General features: G+C 33.1%; 1 protein-coding gene across 4 annotated transcripts in view; it reads right to left on the bottom strand.

The window, feature by feature from the left end:
- Window positions 1-20,579, bottom strand: part of LOC134846057 (trissin receptor-like) — a 104,730-nt gene that overhangs the window by 16,749 nt on the left and 67,402 nt on the right. For 2 of the 4 annotated variants that reach the window (XM_063863240.1, XM_063863237.1), the window contains 4 exons: window positions 6,620-6,903; window positions 5,611-5,910; window positions 2,349-2,632; window positions 756-892 (listed from right to left, as the gene is read on the bottom strand). In XM_063863240.1, coding sequence (XP_063719310.1) covers window positions 756-892; window positions 2,349-2,632; window positions 5,611-5,910; window positions 6,620-6,903 — 1,005 coding nt within the window. The remainder of the gene's footprint in view (window positions 1-755; window positions 893-2,348; window positions 2,633-5,610; window positions 5,911-6,619; window positions 6,904-20,579) is intronic. The other 2 variants (XM_063863238.1, XM_063863239.1) reach the window with 2 other exon arrangements.

The following is a 20,579-nucleotide window of genomic DNA, read 5'->3' as shown; positions in this document are numbered from 1 at the left end:
CTCAAGCCGAAATAACAACCTAATTATTTTCAATAATTAGCTCGTTGTTCTGTCTTGAGCTGAAAAAGTTATCGAAATCTGTATTTGATAAAACATAAGATATTGGCAATCCTTGTAAAGGAAAAGTTTTTTTTTCATATGAACATTAATATTTAAATTCATCGTTTTTTCTTTTGTTCGAAACTATTTAGAGGGACATTCAGGACTTGGCTGCTATACGAACGGGTCTATTGAAAATATTGGTTATTTTGATCAAATATGTGATTTTCGAGAAACACAAATTGATTTGAAATATTTTCTATAGACCAAACATAAAAAATGTGAAATCATTACAAATTGAAAAAAATTCTTGCAACAATTTTTTCACAATCTTCCGTATAAATTGTTTGGATTTCAGATATAAACTTTAAAGAAAACGATTACCTATGACGTCTTTATACCTGTTTAATAAACATGCAAAACATTTAGTATTCATGAATACATGTATACGTTTATTAAGTGTAGAGTTCAACCATTAGTAATGCGCAAATTTGGTGGAAAATTACTGAATGAAGAATTTTATTTGACATGTTGAACGCCCTTTTTACCTCTAATTAACTCCTTCCGCCCTTAGTTCAAAAAGGAACAAAGATCGTTTCAAGGTACAGAACCCGCACTCGCTTAACTGTTTGTTTGCCCTTTTAGAGGGGTGGATGTTTTTTAAGGCATGTGTAAGGGTTAGGACTTATTAAAGAGTTGGAGTTGAATGTACTTACTAGACATGGCAGTAGTTTCGCAGTGATTTTGGCTCGTAGGTTTTTAGACATGGCCAGATAGACCAAGGGATTGACTGCACTGGAGCAGAAGAGTACGGGAAGGGACCACATGGTCAAGTAGTAGTCGAATTTCACTCCTATAAAACATAGACAGACACAATCTCAACACACTTACAATTGAACTTTCTCTAGTAATTGAGAAATTTTTGTGAATATTGTAAAGTGCACCGCCCGTCCTATTCCTATTCCAAAAGGGGAAGGGGGTGTTACAAGGTACAAATGGCATGCAATAAACCTTTGAGTAATTGCTTTGGAAGTGATAAAAGTATTGACTAAAAACAAGGGGGGAGGGGGGGGGGGGGATTGTGAATACTTAACTTTTGCGCGTTTAATTAAAGGTTTGTGATAATGCATGCTCAATCAATATTCATTTTTATAAAACTCAATAGTTATCAATAGGTTCGCTAATTTCGAATGCTCTAATGCTAGCTAATTTACTATATTTATTTATAGGGGTGGAGATTCTTTAGTAGATACCATAGGCGGGGGGGGGGGGGGTGTTGGGATTGTTAAGTAGATCCGGAATTTTTCTGTTTTTTGGTTAATATTTTAAATGAGTTACTACTTCGACGTTGTGTTCTTCTTCGATTTCCGAGCAAACATCAATTTCATTTAAAAAGTCATTAAAATGCCATTAAGCGTTTAGGTCGGCATTTTTATGCTTGGCATTTTTTGCGGTGCCCAGAATTTGGTAGATTATTTGTCAAATAAAATAAAAGCACATAGAAAATCGGGTACTGCATTAGCATAATGATAAAAAAGCATAAAAATTTGAAACTTCTGAAAAGAAGTTCAATTACATATTAGCCGATCAGATTTGACAATACTAATACCAACCTTCTATTCTGCCAATTCATCTCATCATTTTATATCAAAAAACTGGTTGTAAATGAGCACAACAAAAGAATTGAATTAGCTTTCATTCAATTTTTTGTTTCAAGAAATAAAGAAAATGAATAAATAGTCATGCATGTGGCATAAAATGGCCATGCCCAAATGTTCCTCCAGTTATTTGAAAACCACGCTATGAGACGTTTATCCAGAACTGCAAATTTAATTATAAAAAGCACGCGATAATACCTAAATAAAGCAAGAAAAAGCCTATGCTTTTTTAAACAGCCTCAGAAAATCAACGTAATCAACCAAAAAAAGGAAGTCAAAATTCAGTTTTTTTTTTAAATGCATACTCCATCCATGATCATATTAACTGCGTGGTAAAAACAATAAAGCTGGTATATAACTCATAATCCTTGTGACCTTTTGGTTCGTAAATATAATTTGAAAGACTTCTTATTAGCATTCAGAGACAGACATTCGAGGGTCATCATTGTTTCATTAATATGATTATCAGTTCACTTGTACACTTTCTGCCATCGATAATAAAATGTAATCAAGCTTATCGATTTTTGTACAAAATTTGAATTGCTTACTATATATGCCTCTAATTTGGTGCAATCATTTTCACTGCATGCAATTTTTGTGGGAAAAACAGGTCGAAATGACGTTTAAGGGCAGTTTTGGAAGTATTTTTACCCTGTCGCGGGAATTTTCCTTGGTGCATGTATTGTAACACCGTGTAGACGTTGAACGGCACACAGCACATGGTGTGAGAAACAACAGTGATGATCAACATCTGGGTAGTCCTCTGACGTCTCCGCATCGCACTCTCGCTCCCCCCTCCCCCTGCCCCTGACACTCCTCCGCCTATACTCGTACCCCCCGACGACGACATCCCGTCCCCTACCGATGTGGTCACTGATCTGGATCCGATTGACCGCATAGGCGAGTGACTGCTCGAACATTGGAAGTTTCTCAGTCTTACAGAGAAAGCATCAAAAATTAGTATATAGTTAACAATTTTCTCCCCTGTGCTACCTGGTCATGACTATCTACCCCTATAATGCAATGATCAATTAGACATCTGCAACTACTAAAACTTCATCGCAATCTCCCCCCTCCCCTCCCCTCAATTTTCTACTATCTAATTTTCTACAATTCTCGCATTCACCTCATGTTTTTAAAATTTGTCTTAAAAAAACTATGAAAAATGGTCTACCACCTGCAAAAAAGACAAAAAAGTGGCATAAACATGGCAGCAAATGATTTTTGCAGTTACTTTGTGCAATTACTTTTCATAAAATGTAATGAGTCAAATACAAATTTTTTGATTGACAATATCTAAAAGGTCTATGTTTAATTAAAGCAATTACAAAAATTCGTCAATAAATCAATTGTTTAGCCGAATATGTTTTGTACTTTTTGTGTAGCTTTAAACTTTTGCTTCCTATTTATTAATAAAAGAAGCTTTAATTTCACTGCAGTTTGAACCGACAAAATAATGGGAAAAAAATCGATGCAATGCAGATCATCCAAAATCTGAAAATGGCTCAAGGTTGAGGCGCAGTTTCACGCTGCCTGCTTCCAATTCCAGTTTTAAATTTTCTGAAAATATATGTGGACTCAAGTTTCCCTCTGAAAAATTCCTTCGGAGTAAATAAGTGGAAAAAATGCATTTTTGTCAAAATCTACTACAGGATATTTAGTTTTTTGAAAGTTATAAAAAGTGATCTTTTATCTGCGGAAAAAAGCTTTAAAAAGGGCTAAAATTATGACAGTCAACGACTTTAACTTTGCTTGTGCACTTACCTGTTGTCAAAAGATACGTTTCAGGCATATAAATTTTGAGTAACACCTATATTTTTGTTCCGACTATTTGAAAAACGCGGAGAAATTTTGTATTCCAGTGTTTTAGTTTTTTTCTTTTTTTTTGTTTTCCAGGCAAAATCAGGTACCGCAATTAATCATCGGAATTGGTCGAATTAAATAGCATATAAAAGTCCCTTAGTCGTCATTTGAACGAAATTTAAAAATTTCAATTTTTTTTTCTCGGTGTCGAAAAAATCAGTGTGACATTTTTGATTTTGTGTCTAGTTTCGAGCTAATAAGGTCAGCGTGCAGGCTTTAAATAGCTTATTTGAGCCGCGAAAACTTAATTTTACTCGGGCAAAAATAGTAATATGCGTTTCTAGCGCCATTTTGAAAATCAAAAACTTCAACATTTCGAAAAAAAAATCTTCAAAAACTCTAGTAAAAATTTGCGAAATTTTTTGAACATTTTAACGGTTTTTTCTTAGATTTTTTTTCACAAAAACAGTTTACAAATTGGCGAATTTGATTATGCCTGTCAAATAAGCCTAATCGTTTTTTTTTTTCGTTCAGACCTTTTTATCGCACCCCAGGAAAAACGACTCTAATTTGAAAAAAACGGTATGTTTTTAAAGCATGTTTAGTCGTGATTCGAACCGATTGGAGCGGTGCAAACTTTCTCTCTGTGATTTGGTCGGAACATTTTAGACTATGTGCACAGTAGGCAGTCTTGCTTTAACTATCCCGTTTATTTATGTCTGTGGGATTACTTGTTACTACAATCCTGCTATAGTTGAACCGAAAAACGTCAACTTTTATTTTCAGACAAACGTTGAAGTTACAGATCACGCCATTTGCAGGGTGTTTGATATGGTCGATAACTTAACAGAACAAAGATAGCCGGTAGCTGTGCAATAAGCACAGTAAATTCCGACCATTTTCCTTAAAAATAATTTAAAAAATTTTTCTTGTTTTTTTTTCAAGTTAGCGTTGTTTTTTTTTGTGCGTGGTGTGATAAAAAGATCCTAAACAAACCTGAAACTTCAAGATATCAGTCACAGAAAAAAAGGAAAAATGGGACCAAGTAATTTTGTTAATTCTGTTATTTGTCATTTTTAGGCAACATAATAAGTAAGTCAGGCTCATCAGCTTCCTAAAAACTAACTTGAGCCCATAAATTCCAATTCCTTCATAGTTTGTGAGGTTGTTTTTACAACAAGAACACCTCTAAAACTAGTTATGATATGCTATCTAATATACACCTTCACAACAAGGTTTCTCAAATTTTGGCCCAGATAAGCCCTTTCAAATAATTTCATCGACCGTTTGTCAAAGTTCAAACCCTGTATCTTAAATAGATGCAGAGAAAACGAACAAAACGTGAAGAAAAAATGTGTGTATTTTCTCGTTGAAACCAAAAATTAGCATTTTCTATGTCCCGTGACTGTATCAACAAATTTAAACAACTTCGGTATCCGCTGCTACTGTTTTACAGTAAAAAACTACTGCTTATGCGCCAAGTCACGTAGGGCATCTGCTAATTCAATTTTGAAAATTAGTCGGAAACGTTTTTGGACCAAGTTAACATCCTCCTTCAGGAGTTGCATGTTAACTTGGTTCTGAGTTGGAATGTTCAGCCAATCAGAATAGAGCATTTTATAAGCAGCGCTTATAGCAGTTTTAATTTAATGTGAACGCTGGGGTGGGGGATCTTAATTTTATCTATGGAGGGAGGGGGGGGGGGTGGGTTGTTATCTTGATCTACATTTTCACTAAATTTATATGCCCGATTAAAATATCTTTTGAATAATAAATTTTACGCCTCCCTCGAAAAAATCTTAGATCCGACCCTGACTCATCATTCATACTCGTGAGAAAGAATTAATTAACTAAGAGAAATGAGTAACCAAGTTCAGTGACCTATCTCCCCTCAAATCAAAACAGGGAGGAGACAGTTCACTTGGTTAACACTAATATTTTCAGCCAATCCGATTTAAGCATATAGTACATGCAGGCCTTACTGTTTCAATCGGATTCGACATGTAGTTTTAGGATGGAGATTGTTCGCCTGGTCTATTTAGGGGAGAGATTGTTCTCATGGGCCTAAATAATTATAGCTGGAAACAATAAAATTGAACTTTTTTCTCACCTTCTGTTGTTCCGTTCATCTTTATTCTTCTCGCTGACCAGACAGGATTTGATAATATCATTACTATTTTTCAAGTAAGATGCACCCGCGCTTTCGCCCACAGATCCCGAGTTCGATCCCTCTCCGGCTCTGGAGGGAACTGTCAATTCATTTCCGAACAGCTTTTCGTCACTTTCATCCATTGAGGCGATAGGTGCTTTGTTGTTGTTCTTGTTGATAACTCTGATATTTAATCTTGTGACGCTGTTGTTCTTGATATACTTACGATTGTAGGTCTGCTTGTTGTTGTTGGTGCAAGTGCTTAAAATGTCAGTAAAAGATATTTATTTCCCAATTTTTCTATATAATTTCACCAGATTTTTAAATTTTGGAGCTGAAAAAATTTCAAGACAGTTGCGCATTTGGAGAGAGAAAAAAGTGAAAAAATAGTAAATGAAATTGTCATAACGATATCATAACTTTTTCGAAGCAAGTCGGAAACTCGCTAAGAAAAAAATCAGAAAAAAAACAACAATATTCAATTTGTTTTGTTATTAATTTTTATATTAACTTGATTGTTCCGGGTCCGACCACTTCAGAAAGAACTATGTGGATAGGTATGGTTTTTCTCAGTTTTGATTACCTCCCAAAAAACTCGTAGAAGCCCAAAAGTGGTATCAAATTGAAGATCTTTCAGCCGAGATTCACTCAGTTTTGAGAAAAAATGAAAAAATGGTAAAATTTATAGAAGTTCATTCAGTTTCGAGAAAAACTGATCTGAATTTTTCCGTTTTTCACATGGATTGACTTCAAGTTTATGTAGTTTATCACCAAAGTCAATCTCCTCTTATTGAAAAAATCAACAAGCGAAAATTTGACAAAAAATTTTTATTTTTTTTTTGAGTTTTAAATATATTTTTGAACTATAATTTATTCGGAGTATTATTATTTTTCTAATACCATTCGGAAACCTTTTGCAATAAATAACCAAAGCGACAAAAATTATTTGAATGCTCAAAAGTGCTTTTACCATTCTCCGTTATTGTTATTTGTGTTGATGCTGTTCCCACTCCCGGAGGCATCGCTTATGTTTGCCAAAGATTTCCCTTTGACCATTGCAGCGCTGTTGCTGCTTTTGTTGCTGCTGCTACGACCACCAGCAGCAGCTGTGGTCTCCTGCAGTTGTTTGTGTGTGGACACACTGCGCCATAGTTTCACACATATGACCCCGTAGAACAGAATGAGTCCTGCAATCGGCAAATCCACCAGCAGAAGAGACGTGACCAAACTGGAAACTTGTGCACTCAGGCCGACCTGATCACGCGCAAAATACAGTCATGTGATCAATAAATCCCGGTTGACATCCACAGATGGAAAATGCAGGCCATACCATTTCATCCAAAAAATTGAACGGTAAAACGCTGCAGTAATGCAAATTTCATACATATGTCAGATTTCAGAACCAGCTCTTATTGGTTTTTTTGACACTTTTTATTTGCAACTTAGTTTGGGAGCGATGGCGAGGTGATCAAATCTCCGCCTTGCTATTGCACGAGTCCAGGTGAGCAGCCCAAAATCAAGCACGGAATCTTTGTGCTCGGGGTGGAGTTTTTTCTTCGGACAAATCTTGACTTTTCAACTAGCCATTTTCGACAAAAGTTTTTTATCAATCAAAAAGTATTGTTTTCCTGAGCATATGCTTGAAAAATATTTCACTTGTGATCTTCTTTTGTAAAGTTATGGGTGTATAAAGATTGCCATTTTGGCCAATTTGGGACAATTAACGCGCGATATATTTCGCAATATCAACGCGTAAGCGGAGATTTAATCCGTCTTAGAAATTGTTCCAAACTGGTTGAGGGAAGCTTATTTGCCATAATCGATTTGTTACTAGCTATGAAATTTGTCCTTATGTACATTATAGGGCGTGTGGGGGATGGTTTTCTCAAAAAATATCAACCTAAAAAATATACATTTTCTATTACATATAATCTTTTCTTGTTAACACTGCTCCATAGACATCAAAAGGCAGTCGGAAAGTTCGGAGCTTTGCCCTTATACGAGCAATCTTATTAATTGTTCCGACTTTTGCCAAGAAAATAACGGAATATTTGTGCTCGGTGTGGGTTTTTTTTTCATAAAAATTTCGACTTTTTAACTAGCCATTTTGACGGAAATTTTTTTACATCATTCAAAGGGTATTGTTGTCCTGAGCTTAAACTTGAATAATATTTCACCTTTGGTTTTTTTTGTAAAATTATGGGAGTTTAAAGATTGCCATTTTGGCCAATTTGGTACAATTAACGCGCGATAGAATTCGCGCTATTAACGCGTAAGCGGAGATCTAATCCGTCTTAGAAATCATTCCAAGTTGGTTGAAAGAAGCTTATTTGCAACAAATGATTTGTTACAAATAGCTAAATCTATTGTTTTGAACTTTACATGGCGTGTGGGAGATGATTTTCAAAGAAAAAATTTCAAAATTTAGAAAAAAAAATTCATTTTTTATTTCACTTAAACTTTTTATGTTTTTTATGTTATTACTGCTCCATAAACCTTAGAAGGCAGTCGGAACATTCAAGGCTTTGCATGATACGAGCAGTCTCGTTTTTTGGTTTAGATTAGTTTGCACTGCAGTTACTTTGACCGAGAGTTCCAAATTCGAACCAATTTAACATGCTCCTTCTGGTATTTTGTTTATACCCACTAAAAAGATGTTTTGCAAGCGTAAAACTGAAGTGAAAGTTGTATTACTTAAGCTGTAAATGAGGCTGATATACAAAGTTGTAAGTCAATTTGAAAAAGTGCCAACCAAATCATAAACCAGAAACAATTTTGATGCATGTTTGTAAAGTTTGTGTAAAAAAAGTTGAAGTGCGTTATTTTTATCTTACTTTTGTTTTGATGTTTTTTGCTAAGCCCCTGCTCTTATTTGATATAATCGACTACCAATTTAGCTTTGTATTATAATCGACTGCAACCTTAAATTTTGCAAAAAATGATTGGAAGTGAACAGGGGCGGATTTAGGGGGGGGGGGCGGATGACCTTTCCCCTCAGCGATTCGACCCCCTACCTACCCAAAGGGTCCCCTTCAAGTGAAATAATTTTTTAAATTTGATTTTAGGGAGTCGATATCTTCAGTGGGGACTAAAATGTTTTGTTGTAAATTATTATTTTAATAGACGAAAACTGATTGAATAAAAAACCACACCAAGCACAAGTAATGCGTTTCCTTAGAAGGTCGGAACAGTTAATCTAAACAATTTCCGGGCCTCAAATTAAAAAAGAATGTTTTTGAGAGCCGGATATTTCTTCTCTCATTAAAATTTTTGCGCATAATCTCACGCCATCATAGATATAATCTCAAAATTAGGTTAACCAAATTTTAAATATATTTTTTTAGATGTTTCAAAATACACTTAATTTTTCGTCGGAGCAATATATGGAACTAAGTTTTTTTCTGACTTTCGTTAGAATCCTGCTGACTGAAATCGGTCCAAATAAAATTGATGCTAGCTGCTCGGTCGCATTTATTTTGTAAGACTCAAATTTTCACACTTGATCTTTGATATCGTCCAAAATTCTTAGTTTTTCAATATTATCTGTCTAGCAGTCTGTCTTGGTATTCACTCAAAATATTGCTGATATCGATTTTGATTTGGATTCTGGTATGTATGACTAACGGTGCAGAAAGACTTTTCACTAGGGCTAGAAAAAGTTTGGACAACGGTCGCAAAAATAGTTTTCGGATCAATTTGGGTTGTAAATACAATCAATAATATTTTGTGAATCCAATAGATGTTCCCTGCTGAGTTTCTTTTCACTCGAACAGGAGTTGCAATTTGTTTTCTGTTGAAGAATCATTAAAAAAATATATTTTTTTTTCTGCTAATTTATCTTCTTTATACTCCCTAACTGAAAATTTACCAGAAGTAATAGAAAATGAAATATCTTTTTGATTTTGCGCCCAAGGAGTCGATATTTCCACAGCGATGTATAAAAATGTGTCCACAGTAACTATTTTTGTCGCCGTAGTCTGTGTAAATAAAAAATCAGCAAAAAGTCAGAACTCCAAAACTACCGCTTTCGAAAGTCGGAACAAAAAGTGTTGAATCTCTTTTTAAGATGTTAACGTATTCCCATGTCCATTTTTTCTGAAAATTCCTCTCTTTCGCATTCAGCTGCCTGCTTTTGAACTAGACATTTTAAACAAGAGGTCTAATGAGCCTCTAGTCTCTTTAAATACAATCATAAACTAATTGCACCTTTTTCGGATTAGCATAGGAAAGCTGTATTTATACGTCAGCGGTGGTTCAGTTTGAATAAAGAAATAGTTCAGGTCATTTTTGTCATAGCCGATTTAATTTTTTTTCGGCCAGTCTTTTGTTATCCAAATAAAAGATTAACAAGACTGCTCGTATATCAGGCCAATACCAATTTCAGAAAATGTGCCAAGGCCTCTATTGAGCTATGCTTGCTTCGGTTGTATGTGATCAAAATGTTAACTATCCCCCATAGAATACCCAGTAACGAATTGCCACCCCTAGAAAGAAACAAGACTGCTCGTATCATGGCGAAACCCTGAATGTTTTGGTTGCCTTTTAAGGTCTAAGAAACAGTAATAACATGAAAAAATCAAATGTAAAAAAAGTTTAAAAAGAAAAACTTAAAATTTGGGGAGTTTTTTATGTACGTCATATAAAGTACAAAGTGACCTAAATTTTTTATCATACAATTTTCATATATGAAAAACTTCTTGCCATAGAAATTCATACGCACAGAAAATTGTATGAAATTTCTATGACCAGCTTTTTTCCATATATGAAAATTGTTTGATAAAATTTTTTCCATAAATCAAAAAGTTGATTTTTTTTCTAAATTTAATTTCTGAAAAAATTTGGGTTGTGTTTGTAATTGAAAGCAAATGCAAAGATCTTGGTTTCTTCAAAACACCAAGGGTTGGAACGTCTTGTATTTACAACGAACCGTTTTGCTTTTACAACAAACAAACAGACCGTCTTGTAGCAAACTTTTAATTTTTGGCAAAATGTTTCAACAATGACTTGTTTTAAAATTTGAATTTTCAAACTATCAGACATTGGTCAAGGCAAACATAAACATGCCATAAAAAGAAATAAGAGTTTTAAGTGTTTTTGAAAAAAAACATACCCAGCGAAGAGGGAAAAAAATTCTACAAGTGTATCCAGGTCTACGTTATTTTTTTTGGAAAATAATTGTTTGAGCACAAGTTTGATTTAAAAATTACTTCGCCGTCAAAAAAATGAGCCACATAAGCATTGTGTAATAGGCTCTTTTTTCAAAAAACAAAAGACTCAGTTTTTTCATCACACGATTGTTTTATTATAATCAAACAGCCACAGAAATTAATTTATGACTTTTTTCAACCATTTTTCGAAATTGTACAAAAATGGTATGACAAGCATTCTTCCGTACACATGATGTGTGGAATTGTATGATAAGTATTTTTGGTTTATGGAGGTCAACCCGGGTAATAGGTTTCGGCCTAGTAACAATTCAATTATGGCTAAAAATCTTCCTACAACCAATTCAACGAGTTCTAAGACGGATTAAACATCCGCTTACACGTTAATAGCGCGAAATATATCGCGCGTTAACCATCCCAAATTTGCCGAAAAAGCAAATTTCAACACTCATAATAACTGTACAAAAATGATCAATCGTGAAATACTTTTTTATTCTTAAGCTCAGGAGAACAATACGTTTTGACTAGTATAAAAATGCCGTCAAAAATGGCTAGCTAAAATGTAGAAGTTTGCTTGAAAAAAAAAACCACGCCAAGCACAAATATTCCGTTACTTTAGTTACGAAAGTCGGAAAAACAATTTAAAGACTAGGCATATGTGAATTTTGTACCTAAACAAATTTCCCCTTTTTGCAAAAGGGTGTATATTAGTTAAAAAGATCCGATTCTCAAAAAAATGACATTTTTGAATTTTGGTGATGAGGTTGCCGAACGCATCAGAGGATGGAATTCCTCTTTGACCCAACGACTTCCATCAACGAATCCCACCAAATCCACCGGACAAATTGAACTAATTTTGTTACTATCCCACTGAACTATTTTTATTAACATCTGCCCGAGTTGACCTCCATGCACCGAAAATGCTCACCATACAATTCTGTTCAACAAGTGTATGGAAAATTTGCTTATCATACTATTTCAACATACTATTTCAAAAAAGCAAAATTTCAACACTCATAATAACTGTACAAAAATGATCAATCGTGAAATACTTTTTTATTCTTAAGCTCAGGAGAACAATACGTTTTGACTAGTATAAAAATGCCGTCAAAAATGGCTAGCTAAAATGTAGAAGTTTGCTTGAAAAAAAAAACCACGCCAAGCACAAATATTCCGTTACTTTAGTTACGAAAGTCGGAAAAACAATTTAAAGACTAGGCATATGTGAATTTTGTACCTAAACAAATTTCCCCTTTTTGCAAAAGGGTGTATATTAGTTAAAAAGATCCGATTCTCAAAAAAATGACATTTTTGAATTTTGGTGATGAGGTTGCCGAACGCATCAGAGGATGGAATTCCTCTTTGACCCAACGACTTCCATCAACGAATCCCACCAAATCCACCGGACAAATTGAACTAATTTTGTTACTATCCCACTGAACTATTTTTATTAACATCTGCCCGAGTTGACCTCCATGCACCGAAAATGCTCACCATACAATTCTGTTCAACAAGTGTATGGAAAATTTGCTTATCATACTATTTCAACATATGGGAACTACATAAAAAGCATTTTTTAAAGCTTTTTTGGTCATAAAAATTGTCAAAATCTAAAAATGAGCCTAAAAAAGGCAAACAAAGCAGTCAGTGTTAATGAACTTCGAAAATATCGATACCAACGAATTTTGATTATTTTTTGGAAAAAAGCTTGTCATACAATTCCCATATATGAAAATCGTATGATAGGCAGCTTTTGATAGCGACAACAAATAATTTTTGATTAAGTAAAAAACTAAGGAATTTTGAAATTGCCCCACCAAAATCTACCCGGAGTTTGTACTTAAGCAACATTTTCCCAAAAAATTTTTGCATGCAATTGTTTGTGTGTAAGACATAGTCTTGGACATATGAGTTTTGAATTCTGTTTCTTTTTCGCTGGATAGTTTTTTTCAAAAATTTTGAAAACACCGACTTCTTTTGCATGGCATGAGTTTTAATTATCGATGTCTCATTAATTAAAACTTAAAATTAAAAAAAAATTTTAAATTATAAATGCAAGGCAGTCCAACTTTTGGTGACTCTACCTTTGAGTAAACCAAGGTCTTGATTACTTGATTTCGGTCACAAACGTTATATTATAATATATGGGAAAATGCTCATCAAAGAAATTCATACAATTTTCTGTACATATGGACCTAGGTTAAAAACAATCAGAACTCAGCTTTTTCAATGTTCATGTGCACCATATACCCCCTACCCGGACTACAGATCGGATAGTTCGGTGGAGTAGCAAAAAAACTTTTTGAAAAGAAAAACAAATTGAATAATACAAGGCTCCTTCTCACGCATTCAACAGATAATGTCACTTGAGCAAGCTCTGCAAAGTAGTTTGGCAGCATCCACATTTTAAGGATGTTATCAAAACATTTTTCAGATGTTATTAACACAAATGATTGTTACTTTCTATTTTGCTCACATAATTGAAAAATTTTCTTAACAATTTTTGTGCTTTTGATTCTTCATTTAATTGCAAAACTTATGCTTTGTGTTATACATGCCTTTCAAAATGTTTCCCCACCTTAAAAAACTATGATTATTATCTATCATAATCTATTTCTGTACAATTTTTGCAATTGAAAGAAAAAATCAATAGTATGGAGCCCAATGAGGTATACTACAAAATGGATAAAATAGGGATTTCAAACAGTTCAGCAGAGTTTCCTTTTAACGTCTAAAATTAGATCAGCTCGCTTCAAAAAAGAAGTTTTGCTATTGTATTGAAGCCCCCAGGATCTGAATGAAGCCGATCTCAATCGATAACAGAACCAATTCAGAGAGCCAATAATTTGATTATATTGTCCATTTAATCAAAAATACTATCTGAATAATGGATTGTGCGACTGCCAAAGTGCTTTGTGAAACTACCAATAAACAAACAGAGCCAAAAGACAATGTGAAAAACGTTATTAAACAAAATAAAACTTAAGAATAACGAATTATTAATTTACATAAACAGTCAGGGGCGGTTTTAGGTGAAGGGGGGGGGGGGGCGAACGCCTCACTTTCAGGGATTCGACTCCCTGCCGTTCCAAAGGGTCCTTTGGTACTCTTTAAGAAATCCATTTTTGTCCGACCGACCCTAAAATTTTTCTGAAGGTGCCTTTGGCGCCAATAAATACTAACTTTGAGGGGGAGCGCGCGCCAAAAAAAAGTGATTTTTTTTTGTCAAAATTTTCAAAAATTCCCAAAAACGGCCTTTTTGACCTGTTTTTTCAAAAATTTGCCTGCGTCTTTTTAGTGCTTTAGGAGAGCTCGGAAAATCAATTTGGTCGACCTAAAAAAAAAGGTCGTCAAAATTTTCGAACATTTTTTGAAAATCCGCTAACCCCCCCCCCCCCCCCCCCCCCATTTTTTGAAAATCCTAGATCCGCCGCTGTACACAGTGCTGATTTAAAATATCCGGGCAAAACAAACAAATTTCAAAAGTTTTTTTTTTCTGAAATTGCGATAAGATTAGACAAAAAATGAAGCGAACAAAAGTTGTCAAGAATTTCACCAGAATTTTTGTGGTGCAACTTATTTTTCAAAATTCGCAGCCAAAATTTTCCCCCACAAAGTGGGTAACTTTACCTTTTCTGAATTAATCAAGCATTATGCTTCAAGAATTATGCGTAAAAACTTATAACAACATTATGAATTATTGTAGAAACTTAATAGATAGATATATCACGAGCTCCACACAATCGACAAAATGCCTCTTTTTACTTATCAATGGAACTGATACCTTTCATCAGAATTGAATCAAAAATCAATTCATTGCCTTTTTTGAAAGAACATGCAGTAATTTTTTAAAACATCTAAAAATTCGAAATTATACAGTGTGGTGTTTTTTGTGGGTTTAGACCTCATCCAATCAACATCTGATTTTTTCAATCGGTTCATTTTTGGTGGGCCGAAGTTAAAGATTAAATGATGGCTTTTTACAACATCGCGAAAAAGTGAAAAGTGCTATGCTCTCATTTAAAAACACATTACTTCCAATTCTATGCTGATTTCGTTCCCAGGTCGAGATCCCGCTCAAAAACCGCTCAAGATATGGGCGGTTTGAGCGGTTTTCAAGCAAGATTTGAGCTGTTTGAGCGGTTTGGGCTTTTTTTTAGGAAAAACCGCTCAAACCGCTCAAATCTTGCTTAAAAAACCGCTCAAAAACCGCTCATATCTTGCGGTGAATTTTGAACGGTTTTTCAAGCAAGAATTGAGGGGTTTTTAAGCGGTTTTTGAGCGGTCTTATAAAGAAAACCGATTAAAACCAACAAAAAGATCTGGAATGGTAATGTGACGCTAAGATGCAGTTGAAATACTACCCAGGTTGACCTCCATAAACCTTACCTTTCCCCACACCGAAAATGCTTGTCTTACAATTTCCTACATCAAATGTATGGAAAAATGCTAATCATACAATTTTAATACAATTTCAAAAAACCATTGAAAAAAGATTCAATACATTTTCTCCGGCTATTTGAACCGGAGAACAAAACAGTCTGGTAATGAAAAATAACTGCGTTTATTTTTTTTGGAAAAAAATGTTTATCCTACAATTTCCATAAATTAAAACTGTGTGATAGCTATTTTTTCAGGAAAGGCAAAATTTTCAGAAACTTGTTAAAACTTGTTTATAAACAAATTTAAATTATTTGAGAGTACTTTTGCTCAATTTAAAGCACATTGCTCATCAAAAACGAAAATTTGCTTCAACAAAACTCTAAAATTTTAAATTATAGCTAATTGAAACAGAAAAATAAGTCAATTTTTTCAGCTTTCAGCGTGTGTGCACTTTCAGTTTCAAAATTCTACCGCTGTTTACATTTATCATTTGGTATCATAAAAACTAAATGAAAAACTTTTTCAAAAACTTTGAAGATGATTTTGTCTTTCTCTTTCAAGCTTTCAAAATTTTTATCATGAAATTGTGAAATAACAGAGAAAGTAATATCCTGTACTCTAAATTGATCATAAACACGGATCATCAGAAAAGTTTTTTAAATCAGTTTAAACTGTCGCTGCTAGCAGCCAGTATGAAAAATGGCTAGCAAGTACAAAGAATGTTGATTTTGAGAGATTTCAAAATCACTGTATTTGATCCTTGATTTTACTGAGGGATCAAACTGTCCACCCAATATGTCCTCCATACACCAAAAGTGCTATTTAATCAATTCCAAAAATGCTGTCTATGAGAAAAAGCAAGTGACAATTTTTTTTATGAATTTGCTAAAAAGATTTAAACGAATTTAAGAAGACATTTTTTGTTTTAGCAAAAAAAATCAGTGTATGTTTAAGAATCAAAAATAATTCATAAATTCAAATTGTATGATTAACATTTTTGTAATGGTGACTTCAAAAATTTTATTAGAAGTTTTTCAAATTGTCCCAAAATTTTTCGCGCGCCAAAAAAAAACCAATTTTTTGCTGGAACAAACTTTTTCCGAAAGTTTTTTTTTTTTGCAAAATTTATCTAGTTGTGTGCATAACAATAATTCTGGATACACAAAAAGTGGATTCTTTAAGGTTTTGCTAGATAAATTATTTCAAAACCGCTCATAAAGCTTATTTATTTTGGGTTGCGTGTTTTTGTATGCCTTGTTCAATGCATGAATAATTAAAAACTCAAATTCAAAACAACTTGTGCATACAAAATTTTTAAAACTTAAGTCACTCTAGCTTTGAAGTAACCAATTTTTTCATCAATTATCTTGGTTTTGAGAAGAAATTAAGTTGAAAAAAAAAAACATTTTTTTTTGTTTATGGAAAAATGCTAGCAAAACAATTAACAGATATGAAAAATATATCACTAAACATAACCCTTTCATGCGTTTTTTGTATTAATGGAATTGCATCAAACGTGTAGGTCAAGCATTTTTCCTTAAGTGAAAGTCTTTTGACTAACATTTTTGGACTATCCGTGAACCTAAAAAAAAAAACAATTTTGTTGATGAAAACATTGTCCATACTTGCTGCAAACCCAAACCCGGATTTTTTGTGTCAATACAAAAGTGTAGCACGATTTTCAAAAATACCCGGCTTGAATTTGTTTTTGTAGATGTTTCTCAAAGTCTTACTTGACGAATAATTTTATTGAGTTTTTCTGAAAATCAGCAAAACTATATCTAATCAATATTTCATAAAAATATGATGAGTTTTTAGCAATAAAAGAAATTGATTTTTATCACTATAGATTTGCTGCAAAAATTATAACCGATAATTGATGGTTAATCATAGAGAAGTTTACTTTTAATGTTATCATTATAAAGTATCACAAGTTTTTTTAACATCCAAGTTGGGGGCTTATAATTAAATAGATTTGGAAAAAAGTGCGAGAAGCCATACAAACAAAAACTTTAAAATCTACCAGGGTGGTCAATTTAAAAATTTTTTTCAAATGAACAACCATAGTGAGAATTTTTTCTCATATCAGAGATTATTCAAAAGACATTTGAGGAAATTAAAAGGTCCGATAGGTGAAGCCTCAATTAACCATTACAATTTGTAATTAGTACTAAAAAGTGTCAACTCCATGATACTAGAAGTTGTCCAACCCCCAAAACCTCAAATTTAGAAAAAAAGATCAATCATTTCTTTATTATTTGTATTATATAAACCTCAAAAATTTTGGAAAAAATTTTTAGTTTGTTATTATAAAGATTGCTGACTACATCAGCAAAATCTGCCAAAATAATGAAAAAAACGGAAACGTTTTTTACTCCGTACAATTATTTTTTTTTGGGCTCTTACCAGAGAAAATTATTTGTTGGTTTTATTTTTTAAACTTTCTTATGCTTCAATATCTGAAGGTCCGAGTCCAAAACTCAAACTTTTTTAGGGATTCAAATTTTAACTTTCTTTGTCGAATTGTAACTTAAATTTCGAATAGCTCGCATTTGTGCAATTCTTTTACAAAGAAATACTTGTAGATTTTTAAAAAATCTGTCATAGAGTGATATGTCTTTTGTCTTGAAAACATTCTCTGAACTTGGTTTTGTTTCACTTCATGTTTTTGTAGTGCTGTTTTTTTAGAAGTGTCGTACCCTATAGCCCCTTACCGTAGTATTGGCTAAATGTGATTGAAATAGATTTTTTTTATTTTGCTGTAGTTGGTACGTCACCTAATTGGTAGATCAACCCACAAAAAAAATAGTTTTTTGACAAGAAATTCAATGTGAATTTTGAAAGTTAATTTTGCGTCCATGCCAATGCCCAAATACCCTGTCTAGACTTTTTTAAGATCATCCGTTCCATTTTTATTTTATCTAATCATATTTTTTTCTTTCAAAATGAAAGTAATCTTTATTTTAGGTCAAGGTTAGACAGAGTTAGCTTATTGATTTTCAACCACTTTCCCACTTCCGATAAATCCTTCTTGTTTTGGTGTAAGTTTTGTTTTTTCATTCACTCCTGGATCATGGGCTATAAATACGTGTTCACTGAGTTTGTAATCATTGGTAAACCGTAAATCAAAAAAATTAACAGTAGTAGTCCGAGGACTGATTCTTGTGGGGATCCACAGTGAAATATTTTCAATTTTGAAAATTCTGAGCCTATTTTGACCACTGTGTCAAATATGATCTATTTGTCAGATATGATTTCAACAATGTCTGAAGGAGACCTCGGTTTCCTCAGTTTTCAGCTTTTTGTAGAGTTTTATTATGTGAAACAGTATCAAACGACTTTTTAAGATCGACAAAAATTGCATGAATTACATTTGAGTTCAACTGCCAACCATATCAGGTGTATTCTAAAAAATTTAGGAAAGCATCTACTGCTGACAATTTAGGTTAAAGTTCTGAACCCAAATTGATTTTTAGTCAAAACTCTATGCGTATCTAAAAAATCAATGAGTTTGTCGAGTAGTTTTCAACAAGTATGCTGAAAATTGGTAAAAGAGCAATCGGCCTATTGTTATCTGGATTTTTCGTCACACTTTCATGAATTGTTATTACTAAAATCAATGTTAAGACAGTCTAAAAATAAACATTTCGTTCTAACCATTTGTTTTTAATATGTCAGAGTATTGCAATTGCCATTTCTGTTTTTTATGACCAAAGTTTTTGACCCAAAAAAATTCACAATTGTATTTCTGTTAAAGTTGCAGAAAAATGAGGACATTTCTTTTCATTTGTTTATTACAATAAAAACTATTGAAAAATTGCTTCTGATGGACTTTTGAGGTGGATCAATTTCCTCAGCCAATTGATGTCTTAGACTAGCAAAAAATTCTTTGAAAATTTTCATTTCTTCATGATTAACAGATTAACAGATTTTTTGCTTTTAGCCAATAATTCCTCTAAAGTATTAAAACAGCTCTTGTATTTCTATTTGCGTCCTTCTCAATTTGTTTTGGAAAAATTGTTCTCTTTTTTTAATGGAACAGTTTATAATTGTTGCAATCATGTGATGAAAGAATTGAAAACTTCCATTACAGTCTAAGTTTGTAATTACTTCGTCGTGCTTTTGTAATTCAAGTTGAGTTTTGAAATTCGTTTTTTTGCAAATTTTCCTGTTCTCCTACGTCTTCCAAACTTTGCATGCTTTGGTTCGGAAAAATTCATCAGGGAACTCTTTAATTATGTAGATACTGTTGAATGGTCTCTAATCAAGGTATCCGACACCTTAACAACTATGGCAAAATGAGTACACTTTACACTAGTACACAACCCGGCAAATTGAATAAAATTTGAAATTAGCTGCTTGGCGAATTGATACTGATTGGTTTCGACAATTTAGGTGAAAAGGCTTCTGGCAATCCTCGCATGCGTTTTTATTTTGAGTTTTTAAATGGTCAAATTTGAAGTCTCCACAAAAAACATGTTTATGATTGGGTACTCCACCAACTACACCACTTCTCCTACCTCTTGCTTAATTTTCTTCTTGTTGGTAATTTGGTAGAAGAGCCATTTTTGTTTGTATCCCGATTTAACCAGTTTTCTGTTAGTGCAATAACTATTGGTTCGCAATCTGTTGTACTCAGATAAAACAAATTTCGATGTTTTTTTAGTGGTTCAATGTTTTGTAAAACAGAAATGTTTTCAGCCTTTTTATTAAGAAAACATGCTTGTGACCACATGCGATGTTTTCCTTAAGCTATTATGTTCTTGAATTTTTGAAAATCATGTCACTTAAGGCTTATTAATTCTAATTTTTTTTTACTTTTAGCTTTTCAATTTTCAGTTATAATAATTTTTTTTTATATTGGCTTCACTTGGACAATGATTTGTTTCAATCAAAAATAGAGTGAATGAGAACAGGGGCTATGGACTCGTTTTTTTTCTTTTTTATTAATCTCTTTTAATTTTTTTTCTTTTTTTTTTGTCAAAGTCAGACATCAGAGAAGATAATTGCTCCTTATAAACTGGGTTGTAATTGTTTTCAGTTTTTTTGTCCCTTCAACGTATCAAGATAATTTTTTTAGTAATGAGAACGTTTGTACCATTTGAGCCGCCACGCTTCTATCGCAAAGTACTTAAAAACATTCAAAACATTTACATGCATTTTGACCTTTATTTTTTTTTCGACAAAGAAAAAAATACTGTTTTTTTAAACGTTTTTTTTCACAAAAAATGTCAGAAACGAAGTATACGAAAATAAGAGATTTCGCAATTATCGCAAAATTTCCACCTTTTTTTTCTAGAAATTTAGATTTTTGATTTTTTTTCAGAGCCTCTCCGTCCGTGGATATCACAGGGTCTCTGTTTACAATTTTTTCGCATACTT

The sequence above is a fragment of the Symsagittifera roscoffensis genome, chromosome 5 (genome assembly GCF_963678635.1).
Source record: "Symsagittifera roscoffensis chromosome 5, txSymRosc1.1, whole genome shotgun sequence".
Lineage (NCBI taxonomy): Eukaryota > Metazoa > Xenacoelomorpha > Acoela > Convolutidae > Symsagittifera > Symsagittifera roscoffensis.
The sequence above is the reverse complement of the archived record's forward strand: the minus strand, read 5'-3'. Positions and strand labels throughout refer to the sequence as shown.